The following is a 21,931-nucleotide window of genomic DNA, read 5'->3' on the forward strand; positions in this document are numbered from 1 at the left end:
CCAGGGCAAGTTTGAGTCCCAAACCATCTACTGCACCACCAGACTTGCCAGGCAGGGAATGAAGAGCCCACCCTGAAAGAAAAGAAAAGCAAAGCCACCTCACAGCTGTGAAGCATGAAGAAGTTTATTTGTTGTCTTACAAAGGATTACCTTGTGACAAGCCTAAAAGGTGACAAGTCTAAACTTCAAGTGTCATCCTATCAAGTGCTACCTAGAAGTGGAACAAGCCTGTCTGCTCCCCAGCCCCACAGAGCCAGGAGGAGCACCCGGAGGAGAGCTACATCCCAACAGGGCATGAAGAATGCAACCTCACAGATCCCTTCTTCCTAAGCCTCCCCTCGAGGACAGGGCCTTCACCTGCTGCTTAACCAGAGAACTTCTGAAATCCAGTTAAAACATCAGGAGCTCAAACACCAAATCAGTAACAGTCGAGTGATGCTGGGATGGTGGGGAAGGAGCAAGTCCATGCTCCCCATGCGTGTCCAGGTGAGGATGGCCCTCAGGTGACTGCCAGCAGCCCCTCTTAGAAACACTTGCGATGGACGATGGAAGGGCCGGACTCATCGTACTCCTGCTTGCTGATCCACATCTGCTGGAAGGTGGAGAGGGAGGCCAGGATGGAGCCACCGATCCAGACAGAGTACTTGCGCTCCGGCGGGGCGATGATCTTGATCTTCATGGTGCTGGGCGCCAGGGCGGTGATCTCCTTCTGCATCCTGTCGGCGATGCCAGGGTACATGGTGGTACCCCCGGAGAGCACGGTGTTGGCGTACAGGTCCTTCCTGATGTCAACGTCGCACTTCATGATGGAGTTGAAGGTGGTCTCGTGGATGCCGCAGGACTCCATGCCCAGGAAGGAAGGCTGGAAGATGGACTCAGGGCACCGGAAGCGCTCGTTCCCAATGGTGATCACCTGCCCATCGGGCAGCTCGTAGCTCTTCTCCAGGGAGGAAGAGGAGGCCGCTGTGGCCATCTCCTGCTCGAAGTCCAGAGCGACGTAGCAGAGCTTCTCCTTGATGTCGCGCACGATCTCCCTCTCGGCCGTGGTGGTGAAGCTGTAGCCCCGCTCCGTCAGGATCTTCATGAGGTAGTCGGTCAGGTCACGGCCAGCCAGGTCCAGGCGCAGGATGGCGTGGGGCAGAGCGTAGCCTTCGTAGATGGGCACGGTGTGGGTGACACCGTCCCCAGAGTCCATGACGATGCCAGTGGTGCGGCCGGAGGCGTAGAGGGACAGCACGGCCTGGATGGCCACGTACATAGCTGGGGTGTTGAAGGTCTCAAACATGATCTGGGTCATCTTCTCCCGGTTGGCCTTGGGGTTCAAGGGGGCCTCTGTGAGCAGGACGGGGTGCTCCTCTGGGGCAACACGCAGCTCGTTGTAGAAGGTGTGGTGCCAAATCTTCTCCATGTCATCCCAGTTGGTGACGATGCCGTGCTCAATGGGGTACTTCAGGGTGAGGATGCCCCTCTTGCTCTGGGCTTCATCCCCCACATAACTGTCCTTCTGCCCCATGCCCACCATCACCCCTTGGTGCCGTGGACGCCCCACGATGGAAGGGAACACAGCACGGGGAGCATCGTCCCCTGCAAAGCCTGCCTTACACATGCCAGAGCCATTGTCCACCACCAGAGCAGCGATCTCCTCATCTGCCATGTTGACTGGGCCTGAGATGGGGAACATGCAGATGTTAGAGTCCCTCCCCAGAGGGATCAGTGCAGAAACATCAAAAAGCCTGAACACCTATCCCCATGCACTCTAGGTCTGAAAACATTTTGGATACTAGAAAGCCTCAACAAAGTGCTGAAGGAGTGGAGATAAATGCGGGGGGAATTGAGAAGGTTTGAACGTTTGTTCCATAGAACCCTCAGCGCCTGACTAGAGACACTAGAGAGGGGCCTTAGGAAGGCTCCTCAGTGGAGAGGAGACGCCAGGGAGGCACAAGAACTATTTATTTTCAAAAGATACACGTGTACGTGCAGGCCTCAAAGAATGAAAGAGAAAAATAGGTAAAAACAAGCACAGACCCTTCCCGCTCCCTCCCCGGGGAGAGACCCCGCAGGGCTGCTCCCCACGCACACCTTCGCCGCAACCCTGAGAGAACAAAGCCCAGCCCCGACCAAAGCAGGCTCCCTTCTCGGGGCTGAAAAGCCAACGGGGAACCACCAACCCCACGCCGAGGCCTCAGCCCGGGACCGGGCACCATATCGACCCTCACCTGCGCGGCTGCTTCCACCCTGCGGCGCTGCCTTTTCAACGAGTGCAGGGCCTGGCACCGCGCCCCGCCTTTTATTGCGCCCGGAACCGGAAGCCGCCCCTCGCCTCGCTCTGTGATTGGCTGCAGGCCAGCCCGCAGCCTCGCCTCCTCCCCCCCACCGCAGCCGCTTCCGGGTGCCGGGTGGCCGCGCTCGCCTTCCGTTGCCGGGGCTGCACCCGGAAGTGGGGCCGGCGCTTCCGTTACTGGGCGCCGCCTTCGCCGCCCCGTTTCCGGCCGGGCTGAGGAGGGGCGGTGCGGGGTGAGGGGTGGGGGGGGGGTAAGAGGGAAAGAGCTGGCGAAGCTGCGGCGGCCGCGCACGGGCCGGCGGTGACCCGTTCCCGGGCCCCACGGGAGGTAACGGCCCCCTTCGCCTCGGTGGGGTGGGGAGTTTGGGGCGGCCACGGGACGGGTGGGGTGGTACCGGGCGGTTGGGGGGGGAGGGGGGAGATGAGGAGGAAGGGGGCGCTACCGAGGAAATGGGTGGGGAGTGCCGGTCCTGCGGCCAGGCCTGCACCGAGGGCCGGTACCGAAGCGGGAGGAGGTGGGCTGGAACTCGCCGGTTGCTCGGACGGGTGGGGCCGGGGGAGCGGCGCTGGCCGCCAAGTGCAGCCGCCCTTCCCCGGGTAGGTCCCTTTGCGGGGGGCGGTCGGTGGTTGAGTGGTGGCTGTGAGGCGTGGAGGGAAGCCTCCGGTAAAACCGGAGCGGGGTGGGAGTTGTAATTGTTTACCGCCCCGGGAGACCTCACCCCAACTTGGGCTGGGAGCTGCGGCTGCTTGTCTCACTCTTTAACTCTTTCAGGTGGTTTCGCCTTGGAAAACCTTTTTTTTTTTATCCCGAGCCCAGAAGCAGGCGTTCACCCCCTGAGGCTGCCGGCAGAGCTAGTTAAAAATGCAAATCAGGGGGCTTCTTAATTAATGAAACTGCTCTCCCGGGGACTAAAAAGCCACACAAAGGCTGGTGTGTGAGGAAGCTGAAGGTTAAAGCAGATCCTTTCGCTGCCCTGACTGGGAGGGAGAGGCAGAAAAGGAAGCAACTATCCGCACGGGGAGTGTGTGTGTGTGTGTGTGTCGGGGGGTGTTAAAATGGGTGTGAAAACTTGGAGTGGTTTCGTCTTATCAGTCTGGTTGTGGTTGGTGTCTTAAGCTCTGGCCTGGCCCTGCGAGGGAGGGGTTTGCTGCGAGGCATCACCTTGTTGGGCCTTCCAAGTGGCGGTGAAGTTGGTTTGCCCCTCCACGATGGCATCGCTTCCTAGCGAGGAGGGATCCCAAATGTCTTTGGGGGGAGGGGGCAGGGAGGGAGGGCTTCGAAGGCCCTCGGCGGTTGTGCTGGAACCTGTCACACGCCATTGTACCTGACCTCCTCCGGGAAGTACACCGGGGCCCTGCATACCAGGGTGTTGCTGCACCTGAGGTGTGTTTGCTCGGCGTCTTAGCCCGGTATCAAGTCATTTATTATCCTACCCGAGGTGTGTGCGTGTGTGCTTGCCTCACACCCCTCCTGAAGGTCCCCCAGGCAGCAGAGGTGACACCTCACCCCGCCTCAGGTGCAACAATACACCGGGCGAGGTGTGGGCTGGAGGTTCTCTTTACCCTCTTGCAACACCCTGCACCGATTCGTTGTTGCTTTCTCCCTCTGTGTGTGTGTGTGTGGAGCTAGGCCAGATGGTGCATTGTGCCTTCAGAAGGAATCTAAGGCTCTTTTCAGCTGGCAGGTAATGCATTATTGCTCCTGACATCCAAACCACTAATCCACTTTATATCGTTTCATTTGCAAGCTCACAGCCTCCTGCTAGATGAGAACCCAAAAGGCATCAGCCAGGCTTTTCATTTGGGTGATGTACTCTTACTTAGCACAGGGAAGAGCTCACAGAGGGGAAGAGGGGGGGAAGAATGAGGTTGGCTTCAGAGCTGGTAGGAGATCCATGCTCTGACCCACCTTAGAGGAAGACTTGGAGTGGTGCTAGGAGTGCTGGAAGTTGTCTTTCACTTTCAGAACCGGTGTCTGGTAGGTTATTTGTTGGTTTAGGACAGAGCTGTGCCTGCTTGGAAGTGTGTGTGTGTGTTTGTGTGGTAGCAAAAGAGGCTCTTTTTGGTTGGTTTTCAACTCTGTGGCTTGAATCCAGCGGTGCTGGTTGTAAACAGGGTGGTGGGAGGTGGCCAGGAGACCCTGGAGCTTGTTTGTAGTTGGCCTTTTCCTTTGTTTCTCCAAGCTGTGAGGGTATTTGGCTATCATAGTATCAGTCAGGGTTGGAAGGGACCACAAGGATCATCTAGTTCCAACCCCCCTGCCATGGGCAGGGACACCCCACACTAGATCAGCCTGGCCAGAGCCTCATCCAGCCTGGGCTTAAACACCTCCAGGGACCTTGAAGGGCAGGCAGTGGGATCTGTTCAAGCATCTTTTTACCAAGCTGGAGGAGGCCTATCTTTGTCAGCAGGTCCAGCTGGTGACACAAAGTCCAAACTTGATTATTTCCCCCCCCCCCATGATTTGGGATGAAAGGGTGTAGTCATCTTTCTAGGATTCACTGCAGATCAGTGCTGTGTCTCTGATCTGGGCTTTGCCCAGGAGGTTGGGGCTGGCTCAGCACAAGTTTGCTGCAGGTCAAAATGGAGAAGTGGGAAAGCTCTTGGGTCCTTCAGGTGGGGGAGAATTGAAGAGAGAGGGTGGGGAAGCAGAGGTGTAGGAGTTGCTGGGTGCTCAGCAGTCTGTCTGCAGGCTGCTGTGGTCTTTGCTTTGCTCTCCTCTTGCTCTCCTGGAGGGGGGCAAAAATAGCTAAATATAGTTGTTGGGGCTTTTTTTTTTTTCCCAAGGCAGATGTGTAAAGTGTAAAGAATGTAGCCATGCAATGAAAACATGAAAGAATTTGGAGATAACTGCTGTGTGATAAATTCCTGCCCAGCTTTTTTAATGGCCAAAGTGATCCAGCTGCTCATCCCAGCTGCCTCCTTTTAAGGAAGTATTTTCAGAAGCAGCAAACCAACCCTTGCAAAGGAGGGGGGAAAAAAAAAACCAGAAAGGGCAAAAGGAATTATTTAGGGAGGGTGGAAGGATCCTGACCCAAAGCCCCAAATTGCTGGGCCTGTGGAAAAAGGCTTTTTGTAGATGCTGTCTTTTTTTTTGGGGGGGGGGGGGGGGAGAGGGGGGGTGCCTCTGAAACTTGAGGTTATAGGCAAATGTGTTCAGCTTGAAAAATACAATTAAACAGTCTGAAAATTGAATGCAAGTTTGAGCCTGAGGCTGTTAAACATGAAGCTGATTGTTTCACGGTCTCCTGCACAGGAAAGAGTATTGGCTTTGCACTCTATTTATCCTCTTCCTGGGGAGAGGGGGTTGGGGGAGTTGGGGGGGGGGGGGGGGGGGAGGAAAAGATGAAAGCATTTTATATTCATACAGACAAATATTTGTCTCTCTTTCAGATTTCCCCCCCGCCCCAGTCTCCCAAGGTCGGGGCTTGAACCCTGCCAGATAAAGTCGAGACCAAACCCCCAGCCCCCACCCCCCCACCACCACCACCACCTCCTCCTCTTCTCTTTGCGTTGGTTTTCTTTTTGGGCCCCCCCCCCTCCCAGCCATGCAAACTGCAGGATGAAGCTGGAAGCTGTGGTTGAGCAGCTGCAGAAGCAGCAGCAGAAGCAGCAGCCGCCTCTGCAGATGGATTCCAGGGAGAGGCAGCAGAGGCAGATGCGGGAGGCTCAGCTGCTCTACACGCAGCAGCTGGCCGTGCAGCAGGCCGTCCTGGCCGCCACATCTGGCAGGCCGTCGGGGGGCTCCCCCGTCAGGCCTTTGGCCAGAGGCCCACCTGCGGCAGGAGCTACCAGGGCTTTTGATCAGAGCAGCATGAATTCAGAGCCAGAAGAGGAGGAGGAGGATGAAGAGGAGGAGGAAGAAGAAGAGGAGGAGGAGGAAGAGGAAGAAGAAGAAGGGGGGTTGGAAGGTGGCGATCTTGAGGAGGGCACCGACGGCGCTGGCAAAGAGAGCTGCTCCGCTCTGAAGTATTTTCATGCTCCCAAAGTTGCTCATCACAACCAAAGAGTGGCCTCTACCTCGAACCCTCTGCCGGCTCCGGGGCACCCACGGGGCCAGCAGGGCAAGGAAGAGCAGGGTAAAGACACTACTAAGCAGCCCTACGCCGGGGGCTCCCCCTCTGGACGCCAGAGCTGGCGCTTGGACGAGCAGCTCAAACAGGTCAGTGTCACCAGCACTTCTTCCTTCTGCCTCAGAATGACCATATTCAGTCAGACTGAGGGTTTCTGTGGCCCTGTGTCCTCTCACAAGGCCTCCTGACTGTTTGCCAGGGCTTAGGAGCAGGCATGTGCAGGGTGATGCTGGCCTGCTGTGCTCCTCTGGGGCTGGGCTCTTAGAAGGAGCTTGCAGGAGAGCTTGGTTTGCTTTACAGCTGCAGAGCTCCAGCTTAGGGCTGTCAGAACCTTTGGTTGGTGGGAGAAGAGGTTTGAGCTTTGGCTTGTTTCTCATCTCTCTGGCTGCTGCTCAGCCATTCAGAATGGGACAAGCTGGTGTTATATTTGTTTCTGGTGCAGACACTCTCCTGCTAAGGTCACGCTGGAGTTATTTGATGTACAGCATCTAAAACCCCTTTGTGTAGGACCTCTGGGATGAAGCTGGGTCTGTGGGCAGGGTTTCTGTCCTGCCACTGATCCTGTGAGCCAGCAGAGCCACTTTGTGTTCCACCTGTGGGGTGGAAGGAGCTGCTGTGCTGCTGCCTGGCTTTGGTGGGAGGTTAACTCTGTTTGAAGGTTGACTGCCCTTGTAGATGAATGCCAGAGGGTGGAGAGTTCTCCTCTTGGGTTGGAAGTGGGTGTTCAGTTAATGCAGCACTAGTGTGCTGTTGCAGAGCTGATTGGAGCAAACCTTGAGGGGCTGTGACACTGTTTAGGTCTGTTGGATTCCAAGGCAAAGGACAGCATGATTCAAAGAAGGAGAAGAACCAAGCCAAGAAATGGGCTTTGTTGTCCTTTTCCACAGATGTTTGTCAGGAGGCTCAGGTTTTGAATCATAGAATCAAGCAGGTTGGAAAAGACCTCAGAGATCATCAAGTCCAACCTTCAAGTGCCACATCCAATCCTTTTTTGAACACCTCCAGGGAGGGTGACCCCACCACATCCCTGGGCAGCCCAGATGCTTCAGATGTTGCTCAAAAGCCCTGTATGGAAGCAAGCAGAGCTGGTATTTTCTTTCCCAAGTAAAAAAGCTAGAGGTGTTGTGGTGAGCCATAGGGGTTGGAAGGTTTGCTGTGAGTGTTCAGGGCATGCTCTTCCCATAGCAGGTGGTCACTTCCATGAGATGATTTGGTTCATGCAGTCACAGGCAGCAGTTTGAAGAGAAACTGTGGTTTCAGTGGTGCCCAGTGACAGGACAAGGGGTAAGGGGCACAGACTGGAACCTAGGAGGTTCCATCTGAAGAGGAGGAGAAAATTCTTTGGTGTGAGGGTGCTGGAGGCCTGGAGCAGGCTGCCCAGAGAGGTTGTGGAGTCTCCTTCTCTGGAGAGGTTCCAAACCCACCTGGCCATTGGGATGCTGGGCAAGCTGCTGTGGGTGACCCTGGACTGGATGGTCTCCAGAGGTCTCTTCCAACCTCCACCTTGCTGGAATTCTGTGAGCTGCTAAGCTCAGCTCCCTTAATTTCTTCTCCCACTCCATGTACTGTGGGCTCCTTGCCCAGCTGCTCCTGCAGACCTCTGCCTGATTGGTGTTCCTACACCAGTGCTTGTGGCTGGAACTCCTCAAGGCTGCTACATGAGTGGCATTTGTGCTGTTGGTGCTCCAAAGCATGATGGTGGAGCAGCCTGGGCGCATGAGATGCTGCAGGCAACCAGTTGCTGCTGTGTTTGATCTGTGCTTGCCCTTCAAGAGGGTTTAGACTGAAAAGAATGAGTTCCTCAAGCTGTAGTAGGGAAATGAAGTGGGGGTCAGGGGATAGTCTCTAGAGAAACTGCTTCAGAATTTCCAGAGCTGGAGTGAGTGGTGCAAGCTTCCTCTTCTTTCAGGGGTTTGGGGTGGAGAGCAGTAGGCTACACTCTGGAATCTTAGGCTGGTTTGACTCTTAGGCTGTTTTTCCTTCTTTTGGGGAAGGCAAATAGACCATGAGGGTGCCAGAACTGCTCTTAGTTGGTGTGGAAGAGCAAACAAACAAACCCCAAATGCTGTTTTAAAATCAGCATGCTGGGCACCTGGAGAAAAGGAGGCTCAGGGGAGACCTTACTGCTGTCTACAACTCCCTGAAGGGAAGTTGTAGCCAGGAAGGGGTTGGTCTCTTCTCCCAGCCAACCAGCACCAGAACAAGGGGACACAGTCTCAAGCTGTGCCAGGGGAAGTTTAGGCTGGAGGTGAGGAGAAAGTTCTTCCCATAGAGAGTTGTTAGCCATTGGGATGTGCTGCCCAGGGAGGTGGTGGAGTCCCCATGCCTGGAGGTGTTCAAGAGGGGATTGGATGTGGCACTTGGTGCCATGGTCTAGTCATGAGGTCTGTGGTGACAGGTTGGACTCGATGATCCTTGAGGTCTCTTCCAACCTTGGTGATTCTGTGATTCTGATACTGAGCCAGTTCCTGTGGTCCATTTTAGCAGTGATCAAGTGTTTGGGAGCAGGTTGCAGCTTCCTCTGGTTGGTTTGTTTGTTTGATTTTCCTGGGGGAGCTTGTTGGGAGATCTCATTCTTTTTACAGCTACCTGAAAGGAGGTTGGAGTGTGGTGGGGCTTGGTCTGTTCTCCCTGGCAAAAAGTGATAGGATGAGAGGAAATGGCCTCAAGTTACACCAGGGGGAAGTTTAAGGTTGGACATGAGAAGAAACTTCTTCCCAGAAAGGGTTCTCAAGCTCTGGCACAGGCTGCCCAGGGAGGTGGTTGAATCCCCAGCCCTGGAGGTGTTGAAAATCCACAGAGATGTGGTGCTGAGGGCCATGGGTTAGCACCAGCCTTGGCAGAGTTAAGAGACTGGTTGGACTCCAGGACCTTAAAGGTCTTTTCCACCCAAACCCAATTCTGTGACTCTATCATTTCAGTCCAGCTTAGTCTGGAAGCCAAAGTGCACCGAGCTGCACTGGGAAGCACAAGTCCCTTGCTGCTGTGGTTAATCTGTTGCACTGCTGGGAAGGCAGTGAATCATAGAATCAACAAGGTTGGAAAAGACCTGAAGGATCATCAAGTCCAACCTATCACCCAAGACCTCTCAGTGAAGGGTTGGGGGAGATGCATTGGGCATCGAGTTGAGGAGTGGCCTATAGGGGAGTCTCAGGCAAGGTGGGAAAGTATCACAGAAGGTGGTGGAAGAGTATCACAGAAGGTGGTGGGCAGGTTCAGCTGTCCCCAAACAGCTTCCTGCTGCTGTCAGTGAAGTCAGAGGTGCTGAGGCAGATGCTCTGCCCAGCAAGCCCCTGGCTTTTCTTCACAGTCCTGCTGGAGAATGATGTTAGGAGGTGCTGTGGCGTGCTCCAGAGGGCCCAGCAGCAGTGATGGTGGTGTGGTATAATCACCTTGGGTCAGGTAAATATTGCAGATCAACTTGTTTGCATTCACCACTGGAGTCTGCATACCAGGGAGTAAAAATTTAACTGTGCTGCACCAGTGCAGGGCTGGGGAGCAGTGGGGGAGAAGCTGATGGAGGTGGGAATAAACTAGGGGGGGGGTGGTGGGTGGCAGACAGCAGCCATCAGCAGGACAGCAAAGGGCAGAGATGCTTGTGGCACTGTAAGCTGTCTGTGCCATTCCTGCCAGCCTTGCTTGAGGGTTTTTTCATTTCAAAGGCATGCTTGAAAGAGACTGGGATTATTCTTATGCCTAAAATGGTTGTCTTAGGCAGAAAAATAACCCACCCAAAGAGCCCAGTCCAGGATCAAATAGAGAAGTAACTGTTTTGTTTTCTTCCCCTGGGCTTTGCTTTCGCTTCTCTCAAGGTGGGGGCTAAGAAGCAGTGGGTACACACTGCTCTGGGAGCATTTGTGGTATGCATAATGGCTGTTGGCTTGAGGAAGAGGAGGAGGCTGGGGGTGTGGGGGTGGAAAAAAGTCACTTCTGTTTCTCCTTTCAAGTGTGGAAGAGCTGCCCTCGGAGGAAAAACGTTTCTTGATAGCCTTAAGGCTGAGAGGGTCTGGGAGGTTTGCAGTGAGGAGATGGCAGAAAGAGGGAAAGTAGCAGCAAAGATGAAGCCTTCTCTTACCCCCCCTCCCACCCCCCATTCAGTTGGGCCCTGGACAGCCAAGTAAATAATTGTAGAACAAGCTGGCAGACAAAAGAGCTGGCTCAGCTCGTGACAGGGGCGGTGGGAATCCTGTCAGCACAAAACAACAAGGGAGTGGAGCTGCTGGTCGGGGAGTTGCAGTCCCAAAAGAAGAGCTGGAGAGGTGGAGGCAGAGGGGGAGTGGGGGGGGATGTGGGAGCTCTGCTCATTTGCTCCTCAGACTTCCTCAACCCCCCTGCAAATCTGTCACTGCTCCCCTGAGCCTTCTGAGAAAGGATCTTGTGGGGATGAGAATGAGGGCTTCGTCCTGTGGGTGCAAATGCTGCTGTGAGAGAAGGTTTCGGAGGAGCCTGGAATGGGTTGGGTTGGAAGGGACCTTAAAGATCACCTAGTTCCAACCTCCCTGCCATGGGCAGGGACACTTCCCATTAGGCCAGGTTGCTCAAGGCCTTGAACACCTCCAGGGAGGGGGCATCCACAGCCTCCCTGAGCAACCTGTGCCAGTCTCTCCCCACCCTGTCAAGAATTTCTTCCTCCTCTCCAGTCTCAATCTCCCCTCTGCCATCTCAAAGCCATTGTCCCTCCTCCTGCCACTCCAAGCCCTTGTCAAAAGTCCCTCCCCAGCTCTCCTGCAGCCTTCTTCAGGTACGGGGAGACTACTCTAAGGTCTCCTTGGAGCCTTCTCAATCCCCAGGCTGCACAGCCCCAACTCTCCCAGCCTGTCCCTACAGGGGAGGTTCTCCAGCCCTCTGACCATCTTCCTGGCCTCCTCTGGCCCTGCAGCAGCACTCCAGTGTCTTTCTTCGGCTGGGGGAGGGCACCAGGACTGGAGGCAGTGCTCCAGGTGGTTGTCTGGGGGTCCTGGTGGGTCGTGGCTTTGGTTCCTAGGAAGAGGCTGGTGGGGAAGGGCAGGACCACAGGCAGGGTCTTGCTCCTTTTGCGCTCAAGGCTGGAGCGCAGCAGCAGCATGAGCGAGTTTGTCAGGCTGTTAGCACAGCCCAGTGCATTCCTTGGTGGAATGTGGAGAGCAGGCTGCAGTTTTTGAGGCCATCAGCTGGTATTTTAATGCCTCCTTCGACTCCAAAGCCTCCCAGGAAGCAGCTGTCCTGTCTTGACTTCCAGAGAAGGGTTTGTGGCCTGGTTTTTGCGAGGGGCTCTCTCACATGGAGGAATCACCAGTCCCTCCTGAAAATCCTGACCCTAAAAACCTTGACAAGAGGTCATGGTGTTTCTGGAGAGAAGGCAGCTTCAAAGAATTGCTTGTCTGCCCTTGTGGGATTTTTTTTCCCCCTGTTCTTTTTTGCTCTAGGGTCCAGGACTGAGTGGCTGAGATTCCACAACTTGAAGTACGTGCCTCAAGTGGGGGGTGTGGGTGGAGGGATTGCTCAGGAGATACTCCTGAATCCAGAGGGGGCTGAAGGTCCCAGCAGTCCAAAAAAACCAAATCTGTGTTTCACAGGGTGCATTTTTTTTGTTTTGCCTCCTGCTCAGTTCAGATATCCAAAGCCTCCTTCAAGGGCTGGATGTGTAATTCCTCATGTGAGGCACTGGGTGTTTTGGGGTTGGGGTTTTCTCTATGCTGCAGGGAGAGAATAGAATAGAACTGACCAGGTTGGAAAAGACCTTTGAGATCATCCAGTCCAACCTAGCACCCAACAGCATCTAATCAACTCAGCCATGGCACCAAGCACCCCAGCCAGGCTCTTCCTAAACACCTTCAGGGATGGGGACTCCACCACCTCCCTGGGCAGCACATCTAATGGCAAATCACTCTATGAAGAACTTCTTCCTCACATCCAGCTTAAACCTCCCTTGGTGCAGCTTGAGACTGTGTCCTCTTGTTCTGGTGCTGCTTGCCTGCCTCAGAGAAGAGACCAACCCCCACCTGGCTACAGCCTCCCTTCAGGGAGTTGGAGAGAGCAAGAAGGTCTCCTCTGAGCCTCCTCTTCTGCAGGCTAAGCAACCCCAGCTCCCTCAGCCTCTCCTCACAGGGCTGTGCTCCAGACCCCTCCCCAGCTTTGTTGCCCTTCTCTGGACACCTTCCAGCAGCTCAACATCTTTCCTAAACTGAGGGGCCCAGAACTGGAACCAGGACTCAAGGTGTGGCCCAACCAGTCCAGGGGCAGAATGACCTCCCTGCTCCTGCTCAGTTCTTCCTGAAGAGCTGATGTTAGATGCTTGGTTTCTCTTTCCCTGAAAGCTTTGGTTTGTTGGGTTTTTTTTTTCCCCTTAAGAACAAATTTTTATCCTTCAACTGCCATTTGCTGCTGTGGTGGGTTGAAATTCACACACCCCCACCCCCCAACATAAACTTTGCCAGACCAGCTCAGTTGGAAGCAAATGAAATGTTGGGGGAGGAGGGGATTTGAACCCACCACAGCTGCTTCTCTTAGTTCCTGGTTAAGAAATGATCCCAACATGAGTAGGAGTGGCTCTTCAGAACATGGTTGAGTTGGGTAGAAGGTTGGGCTTGTCATAGTATGGCTTAGGTTGGAAGGGACCTTAGAGGTCATCCACTCCAAGCTTGATGATCTTTGAGCTCTTTTCCAACTTGAATGGTTCTGGGATTCTAGAAGAGTTGCTTTGATGAAGCCTTCATCTCATTCTTCTCCTGCTGTAGCACCTCACTTGGAACTTCAGCTGCAGCATCACTGGTGGGAGCTAACAGCATCACCTCTTTGTTTAATATACCAAGGAGTGTATGAGAGAGGAGGCCCAAGAAACCACTGCTGATAGTGAGTGTAAGCAGCAGCCTGCAAACAACTGGTGTTAGGCATCAGAGGTTCCCCCCAGATCTTCACAGTGGGGCTGTTCAGCCTGGAGAAGAGAAGGAAGGCTCCAGGGAGACCTAAGAGCAGTCTTCCAGTACCTGAAGGGATCTGCAGGAGAGCTGGGGGAGGGACATTTGACAAGGGCTTGGAGTGATAGGATGATGGGCAATGGCTTTGAGCTGGAAGAGGGGAGATTGAGGCTGGAGATTAGGAAGAAATTCTTTCCAGTTAGGGTGGGGAGACCCTGGAGCAGGTTGCCCAAGGGTGGTTGTAGATGTCCCTTCCCTGGAGGCGTTCAAGGCCAGGCTGGATGAGGCCTTGAGCAACCTGGGCTGGTGGGAGGTGTCCCTGCCCATGGTGAAGGGGGTTGGAACTGGATGACCTTTAAGGTCCCTTCCAAGGCAAACCATTGCAGGGCTCTCTGAGGCAGTTCCATGGGGCTGCATCAGGGCAGGGTTGGATTGCAGTGGGTGTGAGGAGCCAGAGGCAGAGCTGAGGAGCTCCTTTATATCCTGGGGAGAGAAACAGCTCCTTTGTGGATTTGTTCAGGGGCTAAATTTATCTGCAGGAATAGTTGCAGCTTGTCTCCTCCAGTGCCCATTTATAGAAGTTGTAGCTAAGAGTGGAGAGCTGTAGGTGGAAAGATCTCCACCGTGTCGTGTTCGTGCGCTTGGGGTTCTCTCCCTCCGGGCTAAATCTGGGGCCGGCGTGGCAGGGTGGAGCTCTCTTCTTCCCACCAGAGCCACCCAGCTCTTGTCACTCTGCTTCTCAGTCAGTTCCTCTGAGCATTTTGTGGCTCACAAAGAGCCCAACTTTTCCTTGAGGGATCAGGAAAGCAGATTCCTGTTTTGCAAGGCTGGGTCATGGGAGCACAGAAGAGGGGGGGCAGAGAAAACTTCATCAAGGAGGGGGTGGGGGGGAAAAAAACAACAAGTCGTGAAGCTGTTAACTTCAGGCCATTCTTTTCCCTTTCCCTTCCCCATCCTCCCTGCCATTCCTGGCATCACTAACATGCTTTCAAAGCCCATCTTTGAAGCTGCCAGTGATTGAGCTCTGTTATTAGGAAGCCAGGGGAAGGGCTGATCCCAGTCGCAGCGGTAATTATAACTTGGTTCTTCCATGCTTGAGAACTTGCAGCTCAAGGCAGTAGCCCTGATTGTTATCAGTGGGTTTGTAGTACAACAGTTTTCTTTCTAATAGCATCTGTTTCACTTCCTAAGGCTTAACTCTGCCCACAAAAGGAATTTCTGGGGATTCTCTGATAATCCTGAAATTGCTGCCCCTGTACCTTTTCATTGACTCGGGGGCTTTCAGTTAACCCATGGGGGGAGGGGAGGGGCTTGCTTTGCTACTGCAAGGTTTAGCTTAGCCTCTAAGTGGCTATTCCAGGAGATTTCTGGCCTAAAAACCTCTGGCAGAACCACTGCCTGCAGTGGGGAGCTGCAGAATCATTTTGAGTTTCATGCCAGGAGGGTGTTTTTTACCCCCCCCCCCACCCCCCCCCCCCCCCCTTCTTTTCTCCATACTAAAGCTTTAGTGGATTCTCTCCAGAGTTTGCCAGTTGAATGCAGCTTTGCAGTTGGGGGTTTTAGCTGAGCCCCCCTCAAACACCTCCCTGGGAGCTCCTCTCAAACACCTCCATGGAACTGGGGTGTGAGGGAGAAAGGATCTGGGAAAGGAGCATTTTGCATTCTTCCTCCCTGTTCCTGTTTGCACAGCAATTTGTGTAGACAACTGGAGGAGGAGCTGCTTGCTGTTGTGTTTGCCTTAATACTTCACCTTTTCAGTTGAACACGGGGTTGGGGGGAGAGGGTGTTGATTCTTCAGTGTCTGGGAGGTGACATCTGAGGGGTAGGTGTCCTGCAGGGAGGGATTTTAGGCTGCTTGTTTGTGAGGGTTTTGCCCTGAGGAGGATGGGGCTGGGCAGAGCAGGAAAGCAGTTTGTCAGCTCCCCTTTTCTGCCTTGCTTGGCAACTCAGGGTTAAACTCTGGCTTTTGAATGTGGGATTGGAAACCAAAATTGCTCTGGACATCTGAGCCTTCCCTCTAATAAGATATTCCAGGTGGTTAGGGAGTAATCCTAAAATAGCTCCAGATATAATTGCTTCTGAAGCCAGGCCTGCAGCCTCTCGGGGAGGAGGGTGGTCCCAGGGGGTGGGGGGGCTCTGATGGCTTCCAAGGTGTTTGCAGCATGGGGAAGGCTCCCTGGCTCTGCCAGCAGCCCCTGAAGGTGGCCAGCCCTTCCCAGTACCTCTTGGGGTTGTACCAGAGGCTCAAGCACAGCCTGTCCCCCTCCTACCACCTGTAACTAGCAGAAAGCAGATGAGCTCTTGCGGGGGGTAGCTCAGGGGCTGTTTGTCAAGCCTCAGCAAATTCCCTCGATACAAATTGGTGGAGGGAGAGGCAGAAGTCCCCTGCCTCTCTCAACAGTGTTGTTTTGTTGTGGTTTGGTTTTTTCTTTCCCCCCCTCTTTTCCTTCCTGCTGCTATTGCCTGACTTCTACAAAGGTCTTTTAATGACTTGTGAGGCTATATTGATTTCTCAGGTTCCTGCTGTTTATACGGAGGAAGGCTTCTCAGCAGAGGGGGACTTTGTTTTCTGAGCAGCAGCAGCAAGGAAGCTGGAGACCAAAGCTCCTGCTGAGCTCTCTTGCTGTGCAAAATGTAGTTTATTTTACATCTGGAGCACCTTTTGGCTCAGCAGCTTCACGTGGGGCTCTTTGCTGAGGTACCTGTTCCAGCTGTGCTCCGACTGCTGCTCATGCCTCTGGTTGCAGCCCCGGCGTGGACCTTTGGGTCCAAAGATCAGAGCAGGGCAGCCCCTCTGGGAGCAGAGCAGGGCAGCCCCTCTGGGAGCAGAGCAGGGCAGCCCCTCTGGGAGCAGAGCAGGGCAGCCCCTCTGGGAGCAGAGCAGGGCAGCCCCTCTGGGAGCAGAGCAGGGCAGCCCCTCTGGGAGCAGAGCAGGGCAGCCCCTCTGGGAGCAGAGCAGGGCAGCCCCTCTGGGAGCAGAGCAGGGCAGCCCCTCTGGGTGCAGAGCAGCGCAGCCCCTCTGGGAGCAGAGCAGCGCAGTGCCTCAAGATCAAAGCTGAGGCCTGGGAAAAGTGCCTTGTGGTGCTTGGAGTCTGTTCTCTGAATAAATAAAGCCTGATTCCCCTGGCTGCTGAGCTGACATTTCGTGCTGGCCAGAGACTTTGCTACCCAAAACAAACCTGTGCCCTGGCCTGGTGTCCCCGCAGCCCACGTTCCAGTGGCCCCCCTCAGCTGATTTACAAGGGGCTGGAGGAGCAGCCTTCTCCTTATCTCTTCTGAGAGCTGCTTCTCGTGGGGAGTGGTAAGTGGCTCAAAACCTTTCCAACCTCTGCAGGAGGAAATGTTAAGGCTGGGCCCCCTGTCTCTCACCTCGGCTCACTCCGTGTCACGCCAGGTGATGTCCATCTCTGCCAATTTTCTGGACATATGGCCAGCCCCTGATGGCTTCAATGGAGCTGTAAGCTCCTTTTCACTAACATCTTGTAGGGTGGGGGAGCATTACTGCTCTGCCCTCGAGTGTTTGGGGGTGGAGGGCCAGGAAGTAGGCTGCCGGCATTCTGCTTGTTCTCTCTCCTACCTTCCTTCCTTTCTAATTACCCTTTCTGCTTCCAACAGAAGAAGTCAAACCTCCTGAAGAGGCTTTAAGCCCATGCAAGGTTTTGTTCTTGGAAACGTTACCAAGTTCAAACCCACTGGCAGCAGAGATTTGTCTCCCTTAAGCCCTCTTCTCTTTCCTGTTTGCAAATGTACCGGAATAAGCTCTCAGCATGACCCAAAGCTGCCTGTGAGGGAGGTGGTTTGCTGCTTGGAGCCACCCAGGTTAGCCCCACAAACAGTTGTGCCCTCTGGAGCTGTAACCCAAGCACAGACTTGGGGAGGGGGCAGCTCAGCCCTCTACGGCTGGGCTGCAGAGGTGGGGAGGGGGCCGGGAGGGGCAGCGGAGGTGAGGAGGGGGCCAGGAGGGGCGGCGGAGGTGAGGAGGGGGCGGGCCGGGAAGGGGCGGCGGAGGTGAGGAGGGGGCTGGCTGGGAAGGGCAGCGGAGGTGAGGAGGGGGCCGGGAGGGGCAGCGGAGGTGAGGAGGGGGCCGGGAGGGGCAGCGGAGGTGAGGAGGGGGCCGGGAGGGGCAGCGGAGGTGAGGAGGGGGCCGGGAGGGGCAGCGGAGGTGAGGAGGGGGCCGGGAAGGGCAGCGGAGGTGAGGAGGGGGCCGGGAAGGGCAGCGGAGGTGAGGAGGGGGCCGGGAAGGGCAGCGGAGGTGAGGAGGGGGCTGGCCGGGAGGGGCAGCAGAGGTGAGGAGGGGGCTGGCCGGGAGGGGCGGCGGAGGTGAGGAGGGGCCAGGAAGGGTGGCGGAGGTGAGGAGGGGGCTGGCCGGGAGGGGCGGCGGAGGTGAGGAGGGGGCTGGCTGGGAAGGGCGGCGGAGGTGAGGAGGGGGCTGGCTGGGAAGGGCGGCGGAGGTGAGGAGGGGGCCGGGAGGGACGGTGGAGGTGAGGAGGGGGCCGGGAGGGGCAGCAGAGGCGAGGAGGGGGCTGGACCATTCCAGACTGAGGACATTGGGGTTCTTCAGTCTGGAAAAGAGAAGACTGAGGGGGGGAATCTGATAAATGCCTGTAAATACTTCAAGGGTGGGTGTCAGGGGGATGGGACCTGGTTGCTTTTTCAGTGATGTCCAGCAAGAGGACAAGGGCTAATGGGCTCCATCCAAACATGAGGAGCAACTTCTTCAAGGGTGATGGAGCACTGGAGCAGGCTGCCCAGGGAAGTGGTAGAGCATCCATCTCTGGAGGCATTCAAAACCCACCTGGGCAGGTTTCTCTGTGACCTTCTCAGGGTGAACCTGCTTTGGTGTTGGACTCTGATCTCCCGAGGTTCCTTCAAACCCCTACCATGCTGTGAAATCATTTTGCCTTGGAGTGTGTGGAGCTGAGGATGGGAAATAGTGGGCTGAGGGTGCTGGGATTGTTTAGGCCTGGAGAAGAGGAGGCTCAGGGGAGACCTCATTGCTGTCTACAACTCCCTGAAGGGAGGTTGTAGCCAGGCAACCACTACCAGAGCAAGAGGACGCAGTCTCAAGCTGCCCTAGGGGACGTTTAGGCTGGAGGTGAGGAGTAAGTTCTTCCCAGAGAGAGTTGTTAGCCATTGAGATGTGCTGCCCAGGGAGGTGGTGGAATCCCCATCCCTGGAGGTGTTCCAGAGGGGACTGGACGTGGCACTTGGTGACAGGTTGGACTTGGTGATCTTTGAGGTCTCTTCCAACCTTGGTGATTCTGTGGGATGGGAAATGGTGGGCATGTAATGGGACCGTGGAACAGGGTGCTCAGGGAGGTAGCTGAGGCCCCATCCTTGGAGATATTCAAGGTCAGGCTTCACAGGGCTCTGGGCAACCTGATGTCATGGAGAATGTCCCTGCTGCCTGCAGTGGGGGGTTGGACTGGGTGAGCTTTGGGAGGTCCCTTCCAACCCAAACCATCCTAGATTCTATGAATTTCTGCTTCTGAAGAGACTTCTGAAGGATCCTGAGTGTCCACACAGGTCTGTTGATAGTGTAGAGGTTTTAGGAGCAGCTGCTTGGCACTGTAATTAGCAAGAGGCACAGCCCCCAACTTGGTTTGAATCTCTGCTAGCAAAGGACACCCCCAGGAACCCTCCCATGACCAGACCCCACTCTTCAGCTCTCTCCCTAGCCAGGGCTGGGAATTGATCTGCTGTAATAAACAGCTGACATAACAGAAGTGGCAATAATCCCCCATTAAATATCTTTCAGCTGATGGCACTCACTGGATAATTGACTTTCCAGCAGGAATTACTGGCTCAAACTAAATCAGCAGGCATTAGAGCAGCTCAGGGCTGTGGCTTTGGAAGGGGGGAACTGTAGCTTTGCCTGGCCTTGACAGGAGCTATTCATCTTTCTAATTCAATGTGTGTGTCACAACCAGATGCCTCTGAGGCTTCAGATATTGGACTCACCTCTCTAATTCACCTCCCCCTTTTTTGGTAGGGGGAGGAGGGTCTGTGCTGAAAGCTCTTGCTGCCTTCAGTGTTTCTCTATCTGCTTAGGGTGCTGTGTTTGTCAGGGCAGGCTGGTAGGGGTTGGAAGGGAACCTCCAGTCCAACCCCTCTGCCAGAGCAGGATCACCTAGGGTAGGTCACACAGGAATGCATCCAGGGTGGGTTTGGAAAGTCTGCAGAGAAGCAGACTCCCCAGCCTCTCTGGGCAGCCTGCTCCAGGGCTCTTTCACCCTCCCAGCAAAGAAATTTCTCCTCCTGTTGAGGTGGAACCTCCTGGGTTCCAGCCTGTCCCACTTGTTCCTTGTCCTACCACTGGGCACCACCAAGAAGAGCCTGGCACCTTCACCTTGACATCCACTCCTCATTGAAAGGCATTGATAAGATTTCTGCCCCCCCCCAGCCTTCTCTTAAGACTGACCAGCCCCAGGTCTCTCAGTCCAAACTACCTTGGGGTTTGGTTGCTCTCTTGAGTGGTTCTGGAGCTTTGTGAAGTTTAAAGGTGCTCAGGCAGGTTTCAGGAGCATCCCTTATGGCCTTGGTCCAGCTGTACAGCCAGAAGCTGGTTTCTAGCCCCAGTGATCACTTCACAATGGGCCTGACTGGTGTAATCCTTTTAGTGCTTAAGAAGAATGAAGCTTAATCTAGCAAAGCTGAGCTTTCCATTTCTGTGGAGAAAATCCACAGCCAGGAGCTTCCAGGAGGAAGGGTCCTGGCTTGGCCAGAAGCATTCCAGTGGGATCATTTCCCTCTTTCTTCAGCAGGCTCTGGGTTTGTATTTCCAGGTGTGGTTGGTGTCATCTAGCAAACAGAAAGGTAGTTGCTTGGGTACCACCAGCACCTTTCACTAGGGATTCTGGGATGATGTGCAGAGCAAAAGCAGCACTTCTGGTTGCTCATCATTAGATAAAGCTGAAAATGAGCCAGTGTGTGCCTAGGTGGCCCAGAAGGCCAACAGCATCCTGGTCTGGATCAGCAATGGTGTGGCCAGCAGGAGCAGGGCAGGGATTGTCCCCCTCTGCTCAGCACTGATGAGGCCACATCTCAAATCCTGGGATCAGTTTTGGGGCCTTCACTCCAAGAAGGACATTGAGGGGCTGGAGATGGTCCAGAAAAGGGCAGTGAAGCTGGGGAAGGGTCTGGAGAACAGGGCTGGGGAGGAGCAGCTGAGGGAACTGGGGGTGTTTAGTGTGGAAAAGGGGAGGCTGAGGGGAGACCTCGCTGCTCTCTAGAGCTCCCTGAAAGGATGTTGGAGTGAGGTGGGGATTGGTCTCTTCTCCCTGACAGGTTACAGGACAGGAGGAAATGGCCTCAAGTTGTACCAGAGGAGGTTTAGGTTGAACACCCTCTAAAGGGCTGTCAAGGCCTGCCACAGGCTGCCTAGGGAAGTGGTGGAGTCTCCATCCCTGGGGGCGTTTAAAAGCCATGTGGACGTGGTGCTGAGGGACATGGTTTAGTGGTGGCCTTGGCAGTGTTGGGGCCATGGTTGGACTCTGATCTTAAAGGTGTTTTCCAGCCTAAACAATTCTGTGATTGCATCAAAGCCCCTGCTGCAGGGGGGGAGCCATGAGCAGGTGAGGGAAGGCAGCTGGTGGAGGTGTTGGAGGACTTCCCACTGGAGTGGCTCTCCCTGGCAGCAGGTAGCTTTTTGGAGATCCACATCTGCAAGCAAAAATCTTAGCTCTGGAAAACTTCCCCCTACCCTTAGTGGTCAGCTGGGAGGTGAAATCCCAGCTCTCTTCTTTTTGATGGGCTGAGCATCAGAGCCCCTTGAGGTCCCTTCCAGCCTCGGTGTGCTGTGAATCCATTCCACGGTCCCAGGCGAGTGTGCTGGAGCAAATGCACAAATGCTTCTGTCCTCTTGGTCCAAGGCAGTAGCTGCTCTTTGGGTTTTGCCCCCCCAAAATGCCCATTTCCAAGCTTTCTGGAATCATTTCCCACATTCTTGGCCTAGCCTCTCAGCCTTGTGCTTCTCTTCCCTAGAACGGCAGCGTGACCTGGAGCGACGAAGGGGATGGATGCAGAGGAAGAGAGATCTCAAGAGACTTTGCCAAGGTTGGTGAGGGTTGATTTTGGGGGAAGGGGCAACTTGGGGGGGAGGGAATTCTTCCCCCTGCTCATTGCCAGCAGGTGCCTGTGGTGTCCTCACAGTGACTCAGTAAGGAAACTGCTTTATCCTGCAGCCCTCTGCCTCCAGACCTGCTGCTTTGATGGGTTATTGCTTTTGTTCACTCAAAATAGTTGGAGCTAAGCCTCAATAAGCAGACTTCTGACATTGAGAGCCTCAGTCAATACCTTCTGCAGCTGAGGGAAGAGTATTTCATATCTTGATCCTGATTAGAAGAGCTCTGCTCCTGGGTTTGAATGTGGCAGCTGCCTCTCACCGGCAGGCAGAGGGATTCATTTTTAACCCAAGCTGCCTCTTTGGGCGAGGGGGCAGCTGGTTGCTCTTCAGAGACACTGCTGCCCTTTCTTCCCAGAGCTTGGGGGGGTGGGGGTGAGAAAGTACAGAGCTTCTCAGGCAAGGAGCCCCCCAAAGCCCCTCTTCTTTCGGACTCCTTAGCAGCACCTATTTCCTAATGGAGCTTTGCTTTTTTCTTTTGCCCAGCTGCCCCACAAGAGCAGCTCCAACCAACACAAAACTCCCTGCAGAGATTCTTCCTGAGTTCCAGAGAGAAGGA

At 54.8% G+C, this 21,931-nt stretch overlaps 2 protein-coding genes across 3 annotated transcripts in view; one reads left to right on the forward strand and one right to left on the reverse strand.

The window, feature by feature from the left end:
• Nucleotides 1-106: 106 nt before the first annotated feature.
• LOC137443967 (actin, cytoplasmic type 5) lies at nt 107-2,323 on the reverse strand. Its single transcript, XM_068144222.1, has 2 exons — nt 2,217-2,323; nt 107-1,665 (listed from the first exon to the last, which is right to left on the reverse strand). The coding sequence occupies exon 2, from the start codon at nt 1,652-1,654 to the stop codon at nt 524-526; it is 1,131 nt and encodes a 376-aa protein (XP_068000323.1). The 5' UTR covers nt 1,655-1,665; nt 2,217-2,323; the 3' UTR covers nt 107-523.
• Nucleotides 2,324-2,481: 158 nt separating this feature from the next.
• ARID3B (AT-rich interaction domain 3B) overlaps nt 2,482-21,931 on the forward strand; it is a 51,442-nt gene continuing 31,992 nt past the window's right edge. For both annotated transcript variants that reach the window (XM_068144220.1, XM_068144221.1), the window contains exons 1-3: nt 2,482-2,609; nt 5,675-6,443; nt 21,234-21,305. In XM_068144220.1, coding sequence (XP_068000321.1) covers nt 5,844-6,443; nt 21,234-21,305 — 672 coding nt within the window. In that variant the 5' untranslated portion in view covers nt 2,482-2,609; nt 5,675-5,843. The remainder of the gene's footprint in view (nt 2,610-5,674; nt 6,444-21,233; nt 21,306-21,931) is intronic.

Source organism: Melanerpes formicivorus, unplaced genomic scaffold, assembly GCF_026170545.1.
Source record: "Melanerpes formicivorus ecotype bairdi unplaced genomic scaffold, bMelFor1.0.p_v2 SCAF_10, whole genome shotgun sequence".
Classification (NCBI taxonomy): Eukaryota; Metazoa; Chordata; class Aves; order Piciformes; family Picidae; genus Melanerpes; species Melanerpes formicivorus.

What these genes read in the sequence shown, in the direction of transcription:
- LOC137443967 (XM_068144222.1), bottom strand. Translation starts at nt 1,654, where the DNA reads ATGGCAGATGAGGAGATCGCTGCTCTGGTGGTGGACAATGGCTCTGGC.